Source organism: Bison bison, unplaced genomic scaffold, assembly GCF_000754665.1.
Source record: "Bison bison bison isolate TAMUID 2011002044 unplaced genomic scaffold, Bison_UMD1.0 scf7180017864456, whole genome shotgun sequence".
Taxonomy (NCBI): Eukaryota; Metazoa; Chordata; class Mammalia; order Artiodactyla; family Bovidae; genus Bison; species Bison bison.
Genome location: NW_011495018.1, coordinates 16,345,653 through 16,364,216, shown reverse-complemented (window position 1 = coordinate 16,364,216; position 18,564 = coordinate 16,345,653). Strand labels below are relative to the sequence as shown.

The 18,564-nt window shown below is 43.3% G+C and overlaps 1 protein-coding gene across 1 annotated transcript in view; it reads right to left on the bottom strand.

Annotated features, from left to right (window-relative positions):
• ABLIM1 (actin binding LIM protein 1) overlaps positions 1-10,838 on the bottom strand; it is a 216,003-nt gene extending 205,165 nt beyond the window's left edge. The window contains exon 1 of the mRNA XM_010859295.1: positions 10,717-10,838. Within this exon, the coding sequence (XP_010857597.1) occupies positions 10,717-10,807 (91 nt within the window). The 5' untranslated portion in view covers positions 10,808-10,838. The remainder of the gene's footprint in view (positions 1-10,716) is intronic.
• Between the last annotated feature and the right edge of the window lie 7,726 nt (positions 10,839-18,564).

Sequence of the window (18,564 nt, the reverse complement as noted above, 5' to 3'; positions counted from 1 at the left end):
AGATTATAGGAGGGACACAGCAGGTCCCTGAACCAGAGCAAAATCACCTTCTATTTTAGGGGATATGAACTGCTTTACCAGGGAGGGGACTGTCAATTCTGTTTTGGTCACTGGTATTCAGTCCAGAACTTTCTGCTTTGGGATGTAGACTCAGCTGACAACATAATCATTGAATCCTTTCATTATAACCTTAGGGCTTTTGATAACAGTGCCAGTCTCTTCTTGTTTGTTTGCTGAGAAGGTAATTGCCCTAAATATGCCTCTTTCATTTGTACTGGACCCAAAAGCTCAGGAGGTCAGAGAAACACAGGTTCAGAAACTTACTCTAAGTTTCTACCGGAAGGTGATAAGAAAACCCCATACAGAGAGCTTGTAATCATGAACTAGGAAAAAGAAATGTTTGCTAATTTTCCTTGAAAAACCAATTTATTTGATAAAAGAAGCTTCAGATCTGAGTTATTAAAGTACTTCATCAGCACTATTATTTACAAAATTAAAGTGTGCCAAAGATTAGCAATTTCTATGGATGACCTGACCTTAAGCTCCCGGGTTGAGGCCTTACAGCATCATGGTTTAAGACCATGAACTTGGGTGTCAGGCCAACCAGAGTCCAAATCTAGCTCTTTCACTTAATACCTACGTGACTTTTAGCACGTTTCTTAACTGCATACGCCTCACTCTCCTCATCTGTAAAATGAAAATGAAAGTAGTGCTTGCTTTGTTGAGTTTTTAAGAATGTTAAATGGGGGAGCTTATAAAGCACTTGGCACGATGTTGGACACACAGCAGGCCCTCAATGAATGACCCTGGTTCTAGAATGGTATGGCATCCACGATCAGAGCTAACAATCAGATCCACATGCAGAAGCTGTTTTTTAATGTTCACTTATCTATTTGCTTTGTCTACACATCTAGTTTCTTGCCGATTCCTTTCCTGTTCTGAAATGGGGAAAACAGTTCCTCCTCTAGCGACTTCCAGGGGTTGTTTTGAGCATGACAAAGAAGAGAGACACATAGGTGGAGCCCTGCACAGCTCAAAACAGGAGTGAGTACCAGACAAAAACAGGAAGTTGTGGCATCTTGAGGTCCTTCTGGCAGCTGCAGGAGGCCTCTGCCAAATATCCCTGAGTGTCCTGCCAGGAGCTGCCCCTGAGCACTGTGGGGCTTTGCTCACAGAGGAACACGGATGACTACAGGAGGAGGGGCTTCCTTCAAGCACCTGTCCTAAACAGGATACTTTAAGTTCACATGGTGGCTTCCTGGGAACCCCACTTCCTGTGCTGTGTGTAAACTCCTGGGCCCCAGCAGCCCTGGAAACTGGACTTCTATTGGTTTACAGCCATGGAAGATAAACAATAGAAATCATTGCTTTCAAAATAATGAATGAGTTCATTGTACTTTTATTATAGTTAAAATTTAGTGGGTGTTTGTGTGTGTCATTGTAGCAAACACCTCTGATGTGCATGTTCTTGTTTAATCCTTGTAATCGGTGCTGCCTTTAGACTCAAGCAAGCACAGGCCCTGGCCCTAAACCATACCTTCCAAAAATGTCTAAGTCCCCATCATGAAGCTGCAGAACCAACACTGGAACTGGAATTATTGTTATATAAAAACTAAGTCCCCAGAGAAGGAACTTACGGTTGCTGGGTTGGGGGGAAAGATGGAGGAAAGGCATAGTTTGGGAACTTGGGACAGACAAGTACACACTGCTACATTTAAAATGGACAACCAGAAAGAACCTACTGTAGAGCACATGGAACTCTGCTCAGTGTTATGCGGCAACCTGGAAGGGAGAGCAATTTGGGAGAGAATATAGAAATGTATGTGTATGGTTTAGTCCCTTCACTGTTTACCTGAAATTATCACTGCATTGTTAATTGGCTATATCCCAATACAGGGGCTCCCCTGGTGGCTCAGCTGGTAAAGAACCTGCCTGCCAATGCAGGAGAAGCAAAAGACAGGGGTGTGATCCCTGCATTGGGAAGATCCCCTGGAGAAGGAAATGGCAACTCCCTCCAGTATTCTTGCCTGGAAAGTTCCATGGACAGAGGAGCCTGGTGGACTACAGTCCATGGGGTCGCAAAGAGCTGAACATGACTTAATGCACATGCACACACATATCCCAATACAAAATAAAAAGGTTTTTTAAAAAAATAGAGAGACAGGAGGAAAAATATATCTAAATCTCTTTCTGGTGCCTGGGCTGGAGCCAGCAGTGCTATCTAGGCCGGGCAGTCCAGCCTCCTCTTTGGAGTTCTCTCTGATGATCCTCTGTGTCCCTCTCATGCTGTGCAGGGGGTTGACCAGATGCCTAGAGGCACTCTAGCCAGCCAGGAGCTGGAGTCAGCCCAATTCCAGGAGGAGTTTGGTGAACAATCACTCTTTGAGGCTGGCATGGTGTTTTTTAACCTTGATTGAGCAGGGTTGGACTGCTGACATATTGACTTGGAGTGACTAAAACTGTTTATATAAACAGGATCTTCACAAAAACTATTTGCCCGGGAACCCATATGCCCTGGGGATGGACCTGCTCCTAGCAATCATGTGAAGTGTGCATTCTTCTGCATACCTTACAGATGGGGAAACTGTCACTTGGAGACATTAATTTCCCAAAAACAACACGTTGAATAAGTTGAAGAGTTGGAACTTAAATTCTGAAATGTCCAACCCCAAAGCCCACACACCGAACTAATTCCCCAGATTTCCTTATCTGCCCCCAATAAGATACCAATACCCTAGAGAAGGTTACATTTTCCTTTACCCAGGCTCTCTTTGATACTGTCTATTCTCTTGTTGCCCTGTGATTGAAACTACTGACAAGCTATTGTCCAACACACTCTCCTTCGGCCACAGGTTACCTGGTCTCCTCCTGACTTCCTGCCTTCTCTACTGGCAGACCTTATCTCTTTAATGAGCATCAACAGCTCATTCCAGAAACATTTTATTTGAATCTCTTTTAGTAGAGTCACTGAACAGAAGCACCAAATTCATTCATAATTGTTAGTTCCAGAGGAAAGTTACATGTTTTGTTTTTACCCCTAATTGATGAATTAACTTTTTTAACTCAATAAAGGGACTTTAGGTATCCACCAGCACGGGAATCCGATATTTAAGAGAGGTGCCCTAAACTCCTGCAATATGCGTGGTCAGCTGGCTCTGAACCAATTTCTCCTAGAGTGGCTTGTAAGAGGCCTGAGGGCAGAAGTCATGGTTTCCCTATCCCTACTCCTTGCTCCCCTGAAAAGGATGAGCCTGGAGTAGTGAAATAAAGACTGTTAAAGAGTGAGAGAGTCAAAGAGCTGTCAGCATCTGTCAGATCAGTATCCTGTCCTGCCTTAACACCGATCTCCTAGCCAGCCTCTCGGTGAATTGCATGATGTATGAATTGTATCTCAATTTGTTGTTGTTAAGTCACTCAGTCGTGTGTGACTCTTTGCAATCCCATGGACTGCAGCACACCAGGCTTCCCTGTCCTTCGCTATCTCCAGGAGTTTGCTCAAACTCATGTCCATTGAGTCAATGATGCCATCCAACCATCTCATCCTCTGTTGTCCCTTTCTCCTCCTGCCCTCAATCTTTCCCAGCATCAGGGTCTTTTCCAATGAGTCAGTTCTTCACATCAGGTGGCCCAAGTACTGGAGCTTCTGCTTCAGCATCAGTCCTTCCAGTGAATATTCAGGACTGATTTCCTTTAGGATTGATTGGTTTGATTTCCTTGCAGTCCAAGGGGCTCTCAATAGTCTTATCCAGCACTGCAGTTCAAAAACCACAATTATTCAGTGCTCAGTCTTCCTTATGGTCCAACTCTCACATCCGTACATGACTACTGGAAAAACCATAGCTTTGACTAGACAGACCTTTGCCAGCAAAGCGATGCCTCTGCTTTTTAATACACTGTCTAGGTTTGTCATAGCTTTCCTTCCAAGGAACAAGAATCTCAATAAAGCATCTCAATATCTCAATAAAGCTGTTCAAAAATTAATTGAAAACAGAACACCCTAGTATAAGTTAACTCCCTTCCCTGACCTAGCCTTAATCCAATCGTGCCATCCTCTCTAGCAAAGAATTATCCGGTATATATTCTGTTTTCTTGCTCTTTGGGGTCATCTTCACATGTTTATAGGGACCATGTCTAATAGCCTTCTGCTTCTTATATGAATTCTAGTACTGATTTTGACAAGGAGTGAGCATCTTCTCAATAAAGAAATCATAATTTCCAAGTCTGAGAACTCTTAAGTGTAATAACTCTTGTCCTCAGACTGGGCTTTCTCAACTTCTTTCCCAGGCCGATAGATAAGTGACCTCTTTCTAATAAGCTTCACTGAAAAGAAGCCTCAACAAGTTCTCTCAACATTTCACATCCTTTCTTTTTCTTTTCTTTTTAAATATTTCATAAGTATACCTACGGCGGTTAACACAATTTAGATCTCAACTTCACTTAGGTCCTTTTTTACTAGTAGCAATCTGTTGCCTTGACTATCTCTTTTCCATTCATCCTATATTATATGAAAGAAAATCATCTATCAATAGAGATCTTTCTTTTCCACCTCTTTGCAAGCCCATGGACTGTAGCCTACCAGTCTCCTCTGTCCATGGAATTTTCCAGGCAAGAATACTGGAGCCGGTTACCATTTCCTACTCCAGGGGATCTTCCCAACCCAAGGGATCGAACCCATATCTCTCACATCTCCTACCTTGGCAGGTGGATTCTATACCACTGTGCCACCTGGGAAGCCCTCTTTTCCATCACACTTCCTGTTATAGACTGTTATTAGTACAAAGAGCTGACTCATTGGAAAAGACCCTGATGCTGGGAAAGACTGAGGGCAGGAGGAGAAGGGGCAACAGAGGATGAGATGATTGGATGGCATCGCTGACTCAATGGACATGAGTTTGAGCAAATTCCGGGAGCTAGTGAAGGACAGGGAAGCCTGGCATGCTGGAGTTCATGGGGTCACAAAGAGTCGGACAGGACTGAGTGACTGAACTACAACCAACTATCAAGTTTGGAAAGAGACATATTTGTAACTGAGATCGTGAAATCATGGACAAAAATACCCTCAGAATTTAGTTCCATGACTGTACTTATGTTACATTCTCCATTCCTCCCACTCTCACCCCATCAATTATATATCCAGGATAGTGTTTCTTTTGAAGAATACATCATGGAAGAATGGTTCTAGACAGCACTTTATTACTTATGCCAATCACAAAACACAAAGCCACATACAGAGTGGGCTCTTTTACTTACCAAGAGGACCCGGGTTGCTCAACAAGTGCTCAAACGTGCAGCAGACATCAGGATGCAGATACAACAAGTGAGTGATGGTGGCCCGCCTGCGAGCGGGGGCGGGGCTCCCGGGGAAACTCACATCCTCGACAACCAGTCTCCTTTTGCACGAGCCCCTGGTGCTGGTTTTCGCAGATGAGGTGGCTTTGCCTTTGCCCGAGTTGCACAATTTCCCCAGAGACTTTAAACCAAGGAAGCAAGGCATCTCGGCACAGATTGCAAAGAAATGAGAAATAGATACCAGGCTTCCAAGAAGCTGTGCTTCTCCACAACTCTCCTGACTCCTTATTGTTTTTTTTCCTCTCACTGCCCAGCAAAGAAGATTAAGGAAGATGTATTTAAGTGATTACCTTCAAGGGCTTAGGTACAGCTCTGTATACACAGATGATCAGGTTAAAAAAAAAATAACTACCAGGAATTCAAGACTATTTTAGTCTGAGACATGAATGAAGAGTTAAAAATCAGATTAATATCCAGAGCAAGAGAAAGGACATAGCTTCAATAGCGAAAAAGATTCACCCACAGACATTCCTAGGATATTCAATATCATCTGGTAAGAGTGCTGTGAATAGGCATATCTATTGATATGAATCTAAAAATGCATATCAGAAAAAATTCAGGATAGTAATTCCAAGTTCTCTTGTGTTTCAGCTCTCATGGAGGAGAGAGCTCAAGAAAAGTTCTTCAGCTACAACTAACAACCAAGCTAGCTCCAGGCCACAGTAAATAATCCTTCTCATTTTCTACCCTCCCCTCCCCCTGGTGTCATGAAAATTCTTCAGCCTCCTTCCATTAATCCAATGGCAATAATATTCTTAACGTTGTTTCACATGTTTTCTGCTACTGCAGAATCTCTAGCAGAATCACATGATGAGAGAGAATTACCATGAAGGTGGCTGCATGAATTAATAAAGTTATAAGCGAGCAGCAGCATCACACAGTTAGGCTGCTGATGTACAAAGCAGCAAATGTACAAAGGCTGGTAATGACTTTTTACCCTTGACACCCACTCAGTCAGGTTAATAAGCACGTGACTGAAATACCACACAAGAGTCACAAGTCAGCATGAATAAAACCACACTCCTTCTCCTGTCATTGGGATATTATATTCTAATAGCATTTTCTTTTCAATAAAACCCTTACACACTTTAAACAGGATAGAATTATAGAGCTGGAAGGGTCTTCAAAGATAAGCTACTCCAATGGTTCACAAATATCACTGCATGCAAGAATTTTCTCTAGAACTTTTGAAAAATACAGAGACTGGGGCACCAGCTCAGACCTCTAAATGAGATTCTTTGGGGGTGAGGCCCAGTATTACTCAAAGTTCCCCAGATCAGGACCAACATTCAGGAAACAGGGATCTTCTCCAGACTTTTAATTTTAAGGTGCACAAGGTAAGCCTTAGGGATACTAACTGGCTTTCCCAGGACAACACAGCACACCCAGGATGGAGTCAGGTCTCCTGACTCATAAGCTATAACTGTTTCTATCACAGGCATCAGGTCTTTCCATAAAGTTACAGAGGGATGAAGCAGAGAAAAGAATTATTTGCTTCTTTTATTAAGGAGAGTAAAAAAGCTGACTTGAAACTCAACATTAAAAAAAAAAAAGATCATGGCATCTGGACCCATCACTTCATGGCAAAGATAAAAGAAAAAGTGGAAGCATTGACAGATTTTATTTTCTTGGGCTCCAAAATCACACAGCAGATGGTGACTGCAGCCACAAAATTAAAAGATGCTTGCTCCTTGGAAAGAAACCTATGACAAACCTAGACAGTATAATAAATAGCAGAGACATTACTTTGCTGACAAAGGTCCATATACTCAAAGCTATGGTTTTTCCAGTAGTTATGTACGGATGTGAGAGTTGGACCATAAAGAAGGCTGAGTGCTAAAGAACTGATGTTTTCGAACTGTGGTGTTGGAGAAGGCTCTGAGAGTCCCTTGGACTGCAAGGAGATCAAACCAGTCAATCCTAAAGGAAATCAACCCCGAATATTCATTGGAAAGATTGATGCTGAAGCTGAAGTTCTAATACTTTGGCTACCTGATGCAGAGAACTGACTTATTGGAAAATCTCCTGATGCTGGGAAAGACTGAAAAGGAGAAGAGGGTGGCAGAGGGTGAGATGATTAGATAGCATCATCACCTCAATGCATATGAATTAGAGCAAACTCCAGGAGACAGCGGAGGATAGAGGAGCCTGGCATGCTGCAGTCCATGGGATCTCAAAAAGTTGAACACAACTTAGCAACTGAATAACAATCTTTAATGCAGGATTTGGCAACAGAATTCAAGAACCAGAGAATTCAAATTTGCTAGAATGATTCTAAGCCAATGGGAAGCACAGTGGGAATAGCGATAGACTGCCCCAGAGGCATCCAGATTGGGCCAGAGATACAGAGGGTGGAAGTGTGGAAGCTTCTAGTACCGTAGTCACGTGGTGAAATTTCTCTTCTTAAATTTGGAGGATTAAGTCCTATATCAACATTGCCCCCAGAAAAAAATCCTTCCAAGATCTTCCTCTAAAAACAGCATTCAAAGTAGGTAAAACAGGGTGTTCTTCCCTGCTGGCTCAGCGGTAAAGAGTCCACCTGTAATGCAGGAGATGTGGATTCAATCCCTGGGTTGGGAAGATCCCCTGGAGAAAGAAATGGCTGGCTACCCATTCCAGTATTCTGGGCTTCCCTGGAGGCTCAGATAGTAAAGAATCCACCTGCAATACAAAAGACCTGGGCTCGATCCCTGAGTTAGGAAGATCCCCTGGAGGAGGAAATGGCAACCCACTCCAGTATTCTTGCCTGGAGAATCCCATGGACAGGGGAACCTGGAGGCTTACAGTCCATGGGGTCACAAAGAGTCAGACACGACTGAGTGACTAAATGACAACAAAACACGCTGTATGTGTTCTATTTCTTGTTTATTTCAAAGAGCCTTAGGATGTACAATTAAGATATTTTATCAAATGTTTCCAAAGTGTGGTTCCTAAACCAATCTGTTTAAAACACAGATGCCTGGGGTCCTGTAGACTTATTAGGTTCTTTTATGTTTTCCTAATAAACCTACTAGTGTCAGAACCTCTGCCCTAAACCATTAATTCCTTCTTTCCTATAGGACTGCTCTTTGCAAACTGAAAACCTGAGAAGATCTATCTGCTTACATGTTTGTTCACATGGTCTATTTGTGAAACATATATACTTGCTTATATAGAGAAGCCAGACATAGTCACTCAAAACATAGGCTCTAGGATACACTAATGATTCACAAACACAGACTTTAGACAGATTTTTTTTTTAATCCAGCATCTTTCTATAGCAAAAGTATAACTATTCTATAACAAAGCTGTCCTGCCTTCTTGGTCCCTAAATTTGTCAAGCATTGCCCCCTAAAACGAATCCTATAGCACTGACTCCATCTCAGTGCTTAGCTGTTGTATCAGTAGAATCTAGTCAGCCAACTCCTAAATTTTTGGACAAGTTTATAGATCCATATTGGAGAAGGCAATGGCACCCCACTCCAGTACTCTTGCCTGGAAAATCCCATGGACAGAGGAGCCTGGTAGGCTGCAGTCCATGGGGTCGCTAGGAGTCAGACACGACTGAGCGACTTCACTTTGACTTTTCACTTTCATGCATTGGAGGAGGAAATGGCAACCCACTCCAGTGTTCTTGCCTGGAGAATCCCATGGACAGAGGAGCCTGGTGGGCTGCCGTCTATGGGGTTGCACAGAGTTGGACACGACTGAAGCGACTTAGCAGCAGCAGCAGCATAGATCCATATATGTAGTTAAAAAGTGGCTATGTTCTGACAGACTATACAAGGGGAAAAAATTAAATTCTTCTTCAATAAAAGGATTATATATAAGAAGTTTTATCTACTTAATGAATTTTAGATCAGGATGAATCATAAAGAAGGCTGATGAGAACACCAAAGGTTTTTTTGCTCTTAAAGACAGTCTGATTATATGTAAATGTGAGGTGCTGACTTATTTTTCAGGTGGTGGAAAGAGAAGAATTCAGATACTGGCTGCTTGGGGGTTGGGGCCAGCTCTGACAGTGGGCACCCAGGAGCTACATCCTTCTTTATACAGTGCCTAGAGTTCTTAGCTTGACCTCTTCCATGTAGCTCATGGTAAACACCCTGCAGAGGCCACACCTCCAGTATTAAAAATATTTTTTTCAGTGGAACCCACACAACAGCCATGAAAACACAGTACAGAGAAGATCCTTAAAGAAGCAGCAGTGGACCCATGTCTTCCATTGCTGTACCAACATCAGCCTCTTGCCACAGTTCATGTCAAATTACAGTCACAGCATTTACAAAGGAGTGGAGTGGCTTCTGGGACAGTTCATGTGGTTATAAACGAAGGTATCACAAACTCTACACTATGAAGCTAATGCTAACTACAAATGCATAATTTGCTTGGGTGGCCTGCATATCTTATCAGATAGGCATTCTTAACACTGCTAGCAACAGTTCCATTGCTTCTAAACAAGCTCGTCTATGATAAGCAAAGAAAAGAAACTGTCAGTGGCAAAGTTAACCAGGAGCTTTAACCCAGCCCTGAGAGACCCTGGGCATTCTGCCTTTACACACTGTGGAACCTCAATAGTGAGATGAACCCCAACCTCAGAGCCAAGCACTTTGGGGGTTACACAGTGCTTAGAGGACAGATGCCTTAACTACTCTTAATTCACCAGTCACAGGTCAATCCCTGCAATTCTGTGCAAATGAATTCTGACTTTATTCCATGTAATGATTTAAGTCTTTATATTTTTCCAGACAAATGTCCCTCCTCCACCTTTAAATCATCTGCTAAAATTTATCTGCTTTTTGATAAGAAAAAAAAATTTAAGAGAGAAAATTACATTGGGGAGGAGATCCAAAGCAGAGAGGATATATGTAAACATGTAGCTGATTCACTTTGCTGTACAGCAGAAACTAACACAACATTGCAAAGCAACTCTACTCCAATAAAAAATTTTTAAAATGCCAATTTTTTTAAATGCTAACTTTTATGGGATTTAGTTTTACAATGAATTTACAGCCTGTGGTTTCATCAGTGACAAGGAGGTCACCTGCTTTTCAGTTTGGGGTTTTGTTTTAATCAGAAGGGAGCAAACACAAGAGCTCAGCAAGTCCACTTAAAACACCTGCAGAAGCTCATAGTCTTCGGGATGGTCTTCGCTGCTGAGCAGAACAGAGTAAGCAGACAAACAGCAGTGTTTTAAGCAGGAGTACTCAGAAGAAGGGGCACCATCAAACTTCTAGACAGTGATGTCTTGACCCATGAAGTGTCTCTTGCTCCAGCAGTTACACCTGTTCCCTGCCACCAGCAAGTCTTAAGTTTAGTTCTCCTGCTGGCCTGCAACGTCAACCCTATGCATCGCCTCCACAAAGCCCCATGCCTAAGGGGTCTTACCCATTCCTCCAAAGCAGGCTGTGATTTTCTGAGCATACTGGCACAGGCTCCTGTCTGGGTAGGGCTCCTCTGGAAGTCCTGCTTCATCCATCACTCTGCAAGCAGCTGCCTCTCTTCCCGTAATGCCACCCGTCCAAGACCTGCTCAAAACGGAACAAGCAGCCAAGCCCCCTGTTCCATATCGTGTCCATTAATAATTCAGATACTACATCAAATCTGCTGAGCATTCAGGATTGAGAGCACCAAGGCACTCTGTGGACTGAAGAATAATTAGTTTAACAGACAGCAAGTGTCTCAGATTACCCTCTGACAATACACTTCATAGACAAGATTTCCAAACAGCCATGAGAGGCGGGCTTGGAATGCCTTCACGGAAGCAGCCACAGATGGGGATCGGCTTGGGAAGGGTCACACGCATCCCCGGAGCTCAAAGCCCATATGGCTGCTGCATGCATCTGTTTCCTAGAACCAGAGCACTACGTTTGACCACAGATCCCAGCCCGCCAGCCTGGGGTCTCCTTCAACTGCCAAACCTTCTGCTCTGAGTACACCTCATACTCCCCAATCTTTAACTATTTCTGTGCTTCTTCTCTTTTCCCAGCAAACCTCAACCTTCTCCCACCTGATCTTTCAAAAATCCACCTGTGCTTAAAAATGCAGCTCACCTGCTGCCTTCTCCATCAAGGTTTCCCAAATCCCACCAGCTAGAATCAATTTCTTCCTGTCTTTGCTTCAAAAGCAGCTCTGCCATGGCATTTTCTATACCCTGCTCTATAACACGATTACCTGTAGACTGTCTTATTCCTGTAAGCTTCTGGAGGGCAGGAGTTTTGCCTCTGTCATCCTGTTTCCTTCACACAGGACTCTACACATACTATCTGCTCCATGAGTGCTCAGTCGCTTCGGTAGCGTCCGACTCTGTGACCCCGTGGACTGTAGGCTGCCAGGCTCCTTTGTCCATGGGATTTTCCAGGCAAGAATACTGGAGTGGGTCGCCATTTCCTTCTCCAGGCGATCAAACCCAGGGACTGAACGTGCATCTCTCACATCTCCTGCATTGGCAGACAGGTTCTTACCGTTTATCCCACTAGCTTCTTGGGATCCTATAAATAGAACTGGACAATTCTTGATCAGAAATCACTGTGACATACGAGTATACCATACTTGGATAGAAGGCAGATATCTAGGATAAAACACACCATGGTCATCAGTAAGTGCTTTAGTGGTCTGAGAACTCCTGTTTCCACATGTGCGGCTGCAGGATGTGGTTATTTTCCTGCTGGTCAGAGCTTACCTAAGTGCCACTGGACTGGGACGCACTAGGCAACAGGCACATGCCCGACAGGCAGCTGTCCCAGTGGTTGGTCATTAGGAGACAGGCTGTCCTTGCCGGTGGGATAAATAGCTGAGCATAGGAACGAGAAAGCTCACTGTCAGCACTTCCCCGCGGCCCCGCTGACGGAGGTGCTGGCCCTGGAGCAGGTGTGTGGTGCCTGCCTGTTTCTGCTTCCTTGCCAGGGCCCTCCCAGGAGGAAAGCTGCAGAGGGGAGTGATCCAGCAGCATGGTTTGAAGTATTCATAATTCATCCATCTCGACACAGAGTAGCTCCGACTCACTCTGGCAAACCTCATGTTCACTGTCAAGTTACTAGAAAATGTCAATCTATTCCTCCCGAACAGTCTATTTCCTGACTATGTTGTAATCAGTGCCTCTTGCTCACCTCATTTTTCTAAAGCTCATTCACCTCTGGACTTCAACTTTGACTTCCAAGAGGAACTCCCTGGAGTTCGTGGTCACAAGACAGACATAAGACACATACGGAATATAACAGGAGACCTGCTGGTGCAAAGCAGTGTCAGGCTTTTCTGCATCCTTTGTTTAAGGCAGCTATCTTCATTCCACAAACATGTACTGAGTGCCGCCAATGGGACACGCCAGGTGTTAGCTGCCTTAATGATGAGTACCACAGGGGCCTTCTGAGAGCACGTAAATTAGCAGGCGACATGGGTAAGTATATGCCAAACTATCCTGCAACTCAGTAAATCCACCCCAGTGTATGTGAAAAAATGAAAGTTGTTTTAGTTGCTCAGTCGTGTCCGATTCTGTGCGACCCCATGGACTGTGGAGCCCACCAGGCTCCTCTGTCCATGGGATTCTCCAGGCAAAAACACTGGAGTGGGTTGCCATTCCATTTTCCAGGAAATCTCCCTGAGCCAATATAGTTTGTGAAATAAAAGATGGAGGAGGGGTTTGGTTTAGAGATTTGAAATGCAGTTAATGGTACCTTTTAATTTTCTGTCTTAAAATAATGTGTTTCAGAAAAAGAAGTGATTTATGGTTCAGGGTTTACACGGACAACTTTGTGCATTTCTGTTACATTCGCAACAATATTACACACAAAAAGGCTTTCCCTTTAGGGAGTCCACAGGGCGTGTGTGTCAAGCCTGTTCTCTCATCATACACTCAATGCCATGCTCTGAGGTTATGAAAGTGCCTGAGAAGGAAAGATTGAGTCAGCCTGGTGCTTTGGGATTCTGGAGAATAGGATGTTCGATCTGAAACCAACTTATGGCTGCTGGGGGGAAGGGACAGTTAGGGAGCTGGGGGTGGACATGTATATGCTGCTATATTTAAAATGGATCACCAACAAGGACCTACTGTATAGCACATGGAATGCTGCTCGATGTTATGTGGCAGCTTGGATGGGAGGAGGGTTTAGAGGACAATGAATACATATATATGTATGGCTGAGTCCCTTCACTATTAACCTGAAACTATCACTACATTGTTAATCAGATATATCCCAATACAAAATACAAAGATCTAAATTTAAAAAAAAAAAAAGAAGAAGAAGGGGATTAGAATAAGACAGAAAAGAACAATCCAAACAGAATGCTCCAGAGAAAAGCTTTATTCAAGTCATACAAGTTGATGGAAAGAAGTTCAGGGAACACAGGTAGGGTCTTAGAAGGTAGAACCCACCCATCCACATATAAACAGCTTTATTCAGAGAAGTAACATGGCTAGCACAAGACCTATCTGCTAAACCCTGCTCATGCCATTCTTTAGTGTGAGAACTCTAAGAAAACTCCTAGAACATACCCACGAATGTACTTCACCCTGACTCATTCTTGCACTGCCTCTCTCAGCACTTGCTTTTCTCCAAGTCCTTTTTAACCACAGTTTGTTAATCACAGCAGCAGTCCCATGAGACCCGAGGATGGCAAGCTCTCCAGGGAGCCCCCACAGCTCAGACTGATAAACTGAGACCTGAGGGGAATTCCACTTCTTGAGATTAAATTCACAGTCGCTATTAGAGGTCTGAAAAGAACCCATGCTGCTCAAAGGCCAGTCTGAGACCGTAATAGCAATAAAAGATGCCACTGGCTATTTTGAAGTTCAGGGCTGTAAAAGGTTTTAGAGCACAGTGGCTACAGACGGACAACTGTTTTTCTAACAAAGGAGAATTTTGTTCTTTCCATAATCTGGACTGATGTGGTGACTGTCTACTGCACCCTTTATCTAGAAGGGACAAGTTATTGGATACAAAATTGGGAGTCTCTGACATGAGAGATGTCTTCAGGCAGAATCATGGTCCAGGCATTGCTTCATGTACTGGTCAAAACAGGGTAGGCAATACCTAAGAGATAATTTATTGTGGTGTAGAAAGAAAATTCTCTCTGTATAAATATATACATAACATCTTACTCTTTAACATTTTAGAAATATATATGCTTTAGACTATATATGATATTAACATAGATCAAAAGAGTATCATTTATTAGTAAATAATAAACATAAATAGGTAAGTTTTTTTCACCGCTAAGGATGCAGAATCAAGAGTTTGGAGACCGGGGGTTACTCTGAAAACAAATCATAAGGATATGTACAAGAACTCAACCAGAGGTAGGTACTAAATAATGGATGAAACCAAAGCTAAAAATAAACAAAGGAGAACAATGTGATGGCTAAATGCATGGGCTCTGGATTAAGAAAACCTCACTCAGATCCTGGCTCTGCTGCTTCTGGTGGGCAACCTCAGGTAAGTTCTTCACTTATTTAAACCTTGGTTGCCTTGTGTGTAAAATGGATATAATAATAGTATCTCCTTTGTGTATCTGCTAAAGCCTGTAGTAGCCTCTTATACTTAGGAGGGGATCTATACATGTTAATTCAAAGGCTACCTATTCAAACACTTACAGGACTGAAAATAGACATTAAAACAACAATTGAGGCAGTAGGTTGGTCCTGAGATATTATACTTGTGATACTTGTAACAATACTTGTGTGTAAAGTATGTTATCTACCTAAAGAAGGAGCCACCACTCAGATCCAGGCAATTACTGCTGTTTCAGAATGCCAGCTAAGGATTGCCAAGTGTTCAGATTTTTAGGGAGAAGGCAATGGCACCCCACTCCAGTACTCTTGCCTGGAAAATCCTATGGATGGGGGAGCCTGGTGGCTTCAGTCCATGGGGTCGCAAAGAGTCGGACATGACTGAGCGACTTCACTTTCACTTTTCACTTTCATGCATTGGAGAAGGAAATGGCAACCCACTCCAGTGTTCTTGCCTGGAGAATCCCATGGATAGGGGAGCCTGGTGGGCTGCCGTCTATGGGGTCACACAGAGTCAGACATGACTGAAGTGACTTAGCAGCAGCAGTAGCAACAGATTTTTATGTGAACTCTTCCAATTTCAAACATTTGCAAGTAATTAAAAAAAAAAAAAAAACTATCTGTATATCTCTGCCACAACCAAAAAAGAGAAAAAACAAAAAACAGCACATGTTCACAGGCCTGTGGTGGCCTATGGTTACCAGTCTGGGATCTATGTACTAGTTATTACAAGCCTATGATGTAAACCCTCCTACTCACCAAACTTAAACCAAACAGTAACAGTTGTGATTGATTTCAGGTACTGCTGCTGCTGCTGCTAAGTCTCGTCAGTCGTGTCCAACTCTGTGCGACCCCAGAGACGGCAGCCCACCAGGCTCCCCCATCCCTGGGATTCTCCAGGCAAGAACACTGGAGTGGGTTGCCATTTCCTTCTCCAATGCATGAAAGTGAAAAGTGAAAGTGAAGTTGCTCAGTCGTGTCCGACTCTTGGCGACCCCATGGACTGCAGCCCACCAGGCTCCTCCATCCATGGGATTCTCCAGGCAAGAGTACTGGAGTGGGGTGCCATCACCTCCAGATTTCAGGTACTAAAGAAAGAGAATGGGGCGGAAGACTTTTAGAAGCATCGGAAGGTTTCACATACCAGATTCATACTTTCTTGTTTGCAGAATCGGATTTTAATTATGGAATTTCTGTTATGAACCACCACAAAACAGCCATTATCCTCAGATACTCAGTGTATGATGCCAACAGCAGTACTTCCAGAGCAAATCTGACCACCCTTTTTCCTTGCCACAAATGCAAGAGCGTGCCTTTTCTCTTACATTGCTTTCTTTATACCTATATTATGTATTTATTTATCTTTAATCACTAGTAGGATACTACTATGCATTTTACTCTAGATTTTTCCCCTTAATTTTTTGTTTCTTTCATGAAATTAAGATTTATCTACAGTGAAAAGTATACATCAATGAGATCTGACAAATGCTTTTGCCCATGTAACTCCTATCTCTGTCAAGCTAGAGAACTCATCCCTCTCTTCAGAAAATCCCCTGTGCTCTGTCCCACTCACTCTCCACCCCCACATCAGAACAACCACTGTTCTGCTTTCTATCACCACTTTTCTCATTCTAGAGCTTCATATAAATACAACTACCCAGTATGTACCCTTTTTCCCCCAGCTTCTTTTGATCAGCATGTTTTTGAGATTCATCCATGTTTCCCCATTACATTTTGCCTCTCCCATTTCCCCCAGTGCAAAAATCATAGCTTCTCTCCAGTATGCTAGAAATCATCTGACGTTATTATCCCAGGAGTGCTTTGCGTGCTAAGTTGCTTCAGTCGTGTCCAACTCTGAGACCCTGTGGACTGTAGTCCACCAGGCTCCTCTGTCCATGGGATTCTCCAGGCCAGAATACTGGAGTGGGTTGCATGCCCTCCTCCAGGGCATCTTCCCCATCCAGGGATCGAACCCACATCTCTTAAGTCTCTTGCATTGGCAGGTGAATTCTTCACCACTAGTGCCACCTGGGAAGCCCCTATTATCCCACAGTAAACACCAGTTCATGAACTTTTGGAAACGGAAAGCAATGCAAAACTTACTTTTGGAGTCTTAAAACATACTAGTGTTGATATCATGTCACTGATTGGGGCAGGCCACGATCCAGGGGCCGCCTAAGTGGACGGTATTAGAGGATGGGAAAACTACAGGCTATGCCAAATTGGAAGGGGCAGTGCTTGAGGGAGAGAATCTACTGGAAGAGCTACCTGTCTGCAAATACTGAATCAGAAAGAGAAGTGGGAATGGGGAGGTAGTCAATTATGCATGAGCATTTAGGAGGACAAAGGAAAGGGAAAGACCCAGTCCAGGCTGAGATAAGGAAAACAAGATCGTTCTGCGATCTTCCCACAAATATAGGGTGTCCCACTGAGCCACTGCTCTCTTGCATGGATTCATACACCCAGTCACTCTGAGCATGGGTGTTGTTCACAGGCAGTGACTCCAATGGACAAGTGACCAGAATAAAAGGAGGGGGATGCTTAGTCAGGGGGAAGTAACTGTCATGTCAGGGGTTTGGTTAGAACCCCCAAAGATTAGAACTTGGGTGACTGGAAAAAAGTAGAGCCATTGAGAAAAGAGACATGGGGAAGAGAATGAGTTTGGGTGGAAAAGGTGATTATGAACTAATTTCAGATGTAACGAGTTTAAGATGTCATCAGAGCATCCATGGAGTGGTGACCAGTAGGAAACTGGGCATGCTGCTGTGGCTCCCAGGGGAGAAGTCAAAGCCAGAGATGTAGCTTTGTGGCATCCAGCAAAGTGAGGGTTGAGGCCACGGGAATGAATGAAAGATGAAAGAACTCACCGGACTGTGAACTCCTTGAGAGCAAAGGTGGTCTCTCTCATTTCTGTGTCTGTTTCAGGGGAGATGCTTCACAGATATTTATGAACATTGGACCTTAAAATGAATACTACGTAAAAAGTTACCTGGGAAAAATATTAAAATTCCCCATATATATTCAATTTACTGAAATTGACCCTCTGCACATAAATGCTCAAAGCCTCTCAGCTCATGGCATTAACTAAATGATTCAACTCAGCAGTACTTCCCAGCATTCTAATTAAAGTCACATACATTTTATTGACTAACGTTTCCAGTAAGAGCATAATGCTATTGCTTACCCTGCCAAGAAAAGAAGAGAAGCATTAAAAAAAAAACTTACAAGAGACATCACTCCATCTTTCAATTCATCAGAGAGAATTTGAAAATGTAGTAATTAAACTCACGTAAGAAGATACAGGTTTGCAGAGAAGAGATTCAGAAAAACATTGGATTCTAAAGAATATGACCCCTTCCACAATCGACTTCATGATTATAAATGTGTACCCATCAGTAAAAATGTGCACGGAAAAACCTACACGTGGCATAAACCATGATCTGTAAGAGGGCAATTAAATCAGCACTTATTGAGCATTTCTTTGCACACAGCCCGGCAATAGGTATAAAATAGAAAACCACAGTGCTTTGTTTTTCATTTTTTGATGGAAACCAAAGTACTCTTTAAAAGATTCCAATATAGGAACTTGCAAGACATAGCAAACAAAAATAGCCTACACCAGGATGAAGTGAGTGGTGGATGTCTTCAGCAGATGGATCATTTGGAGCTGTGTGTGTGTGTGTGTGTGTGTGCGCGCGCGCGCACGTCCGTGCGTGCGTTTCTGGGGTTCT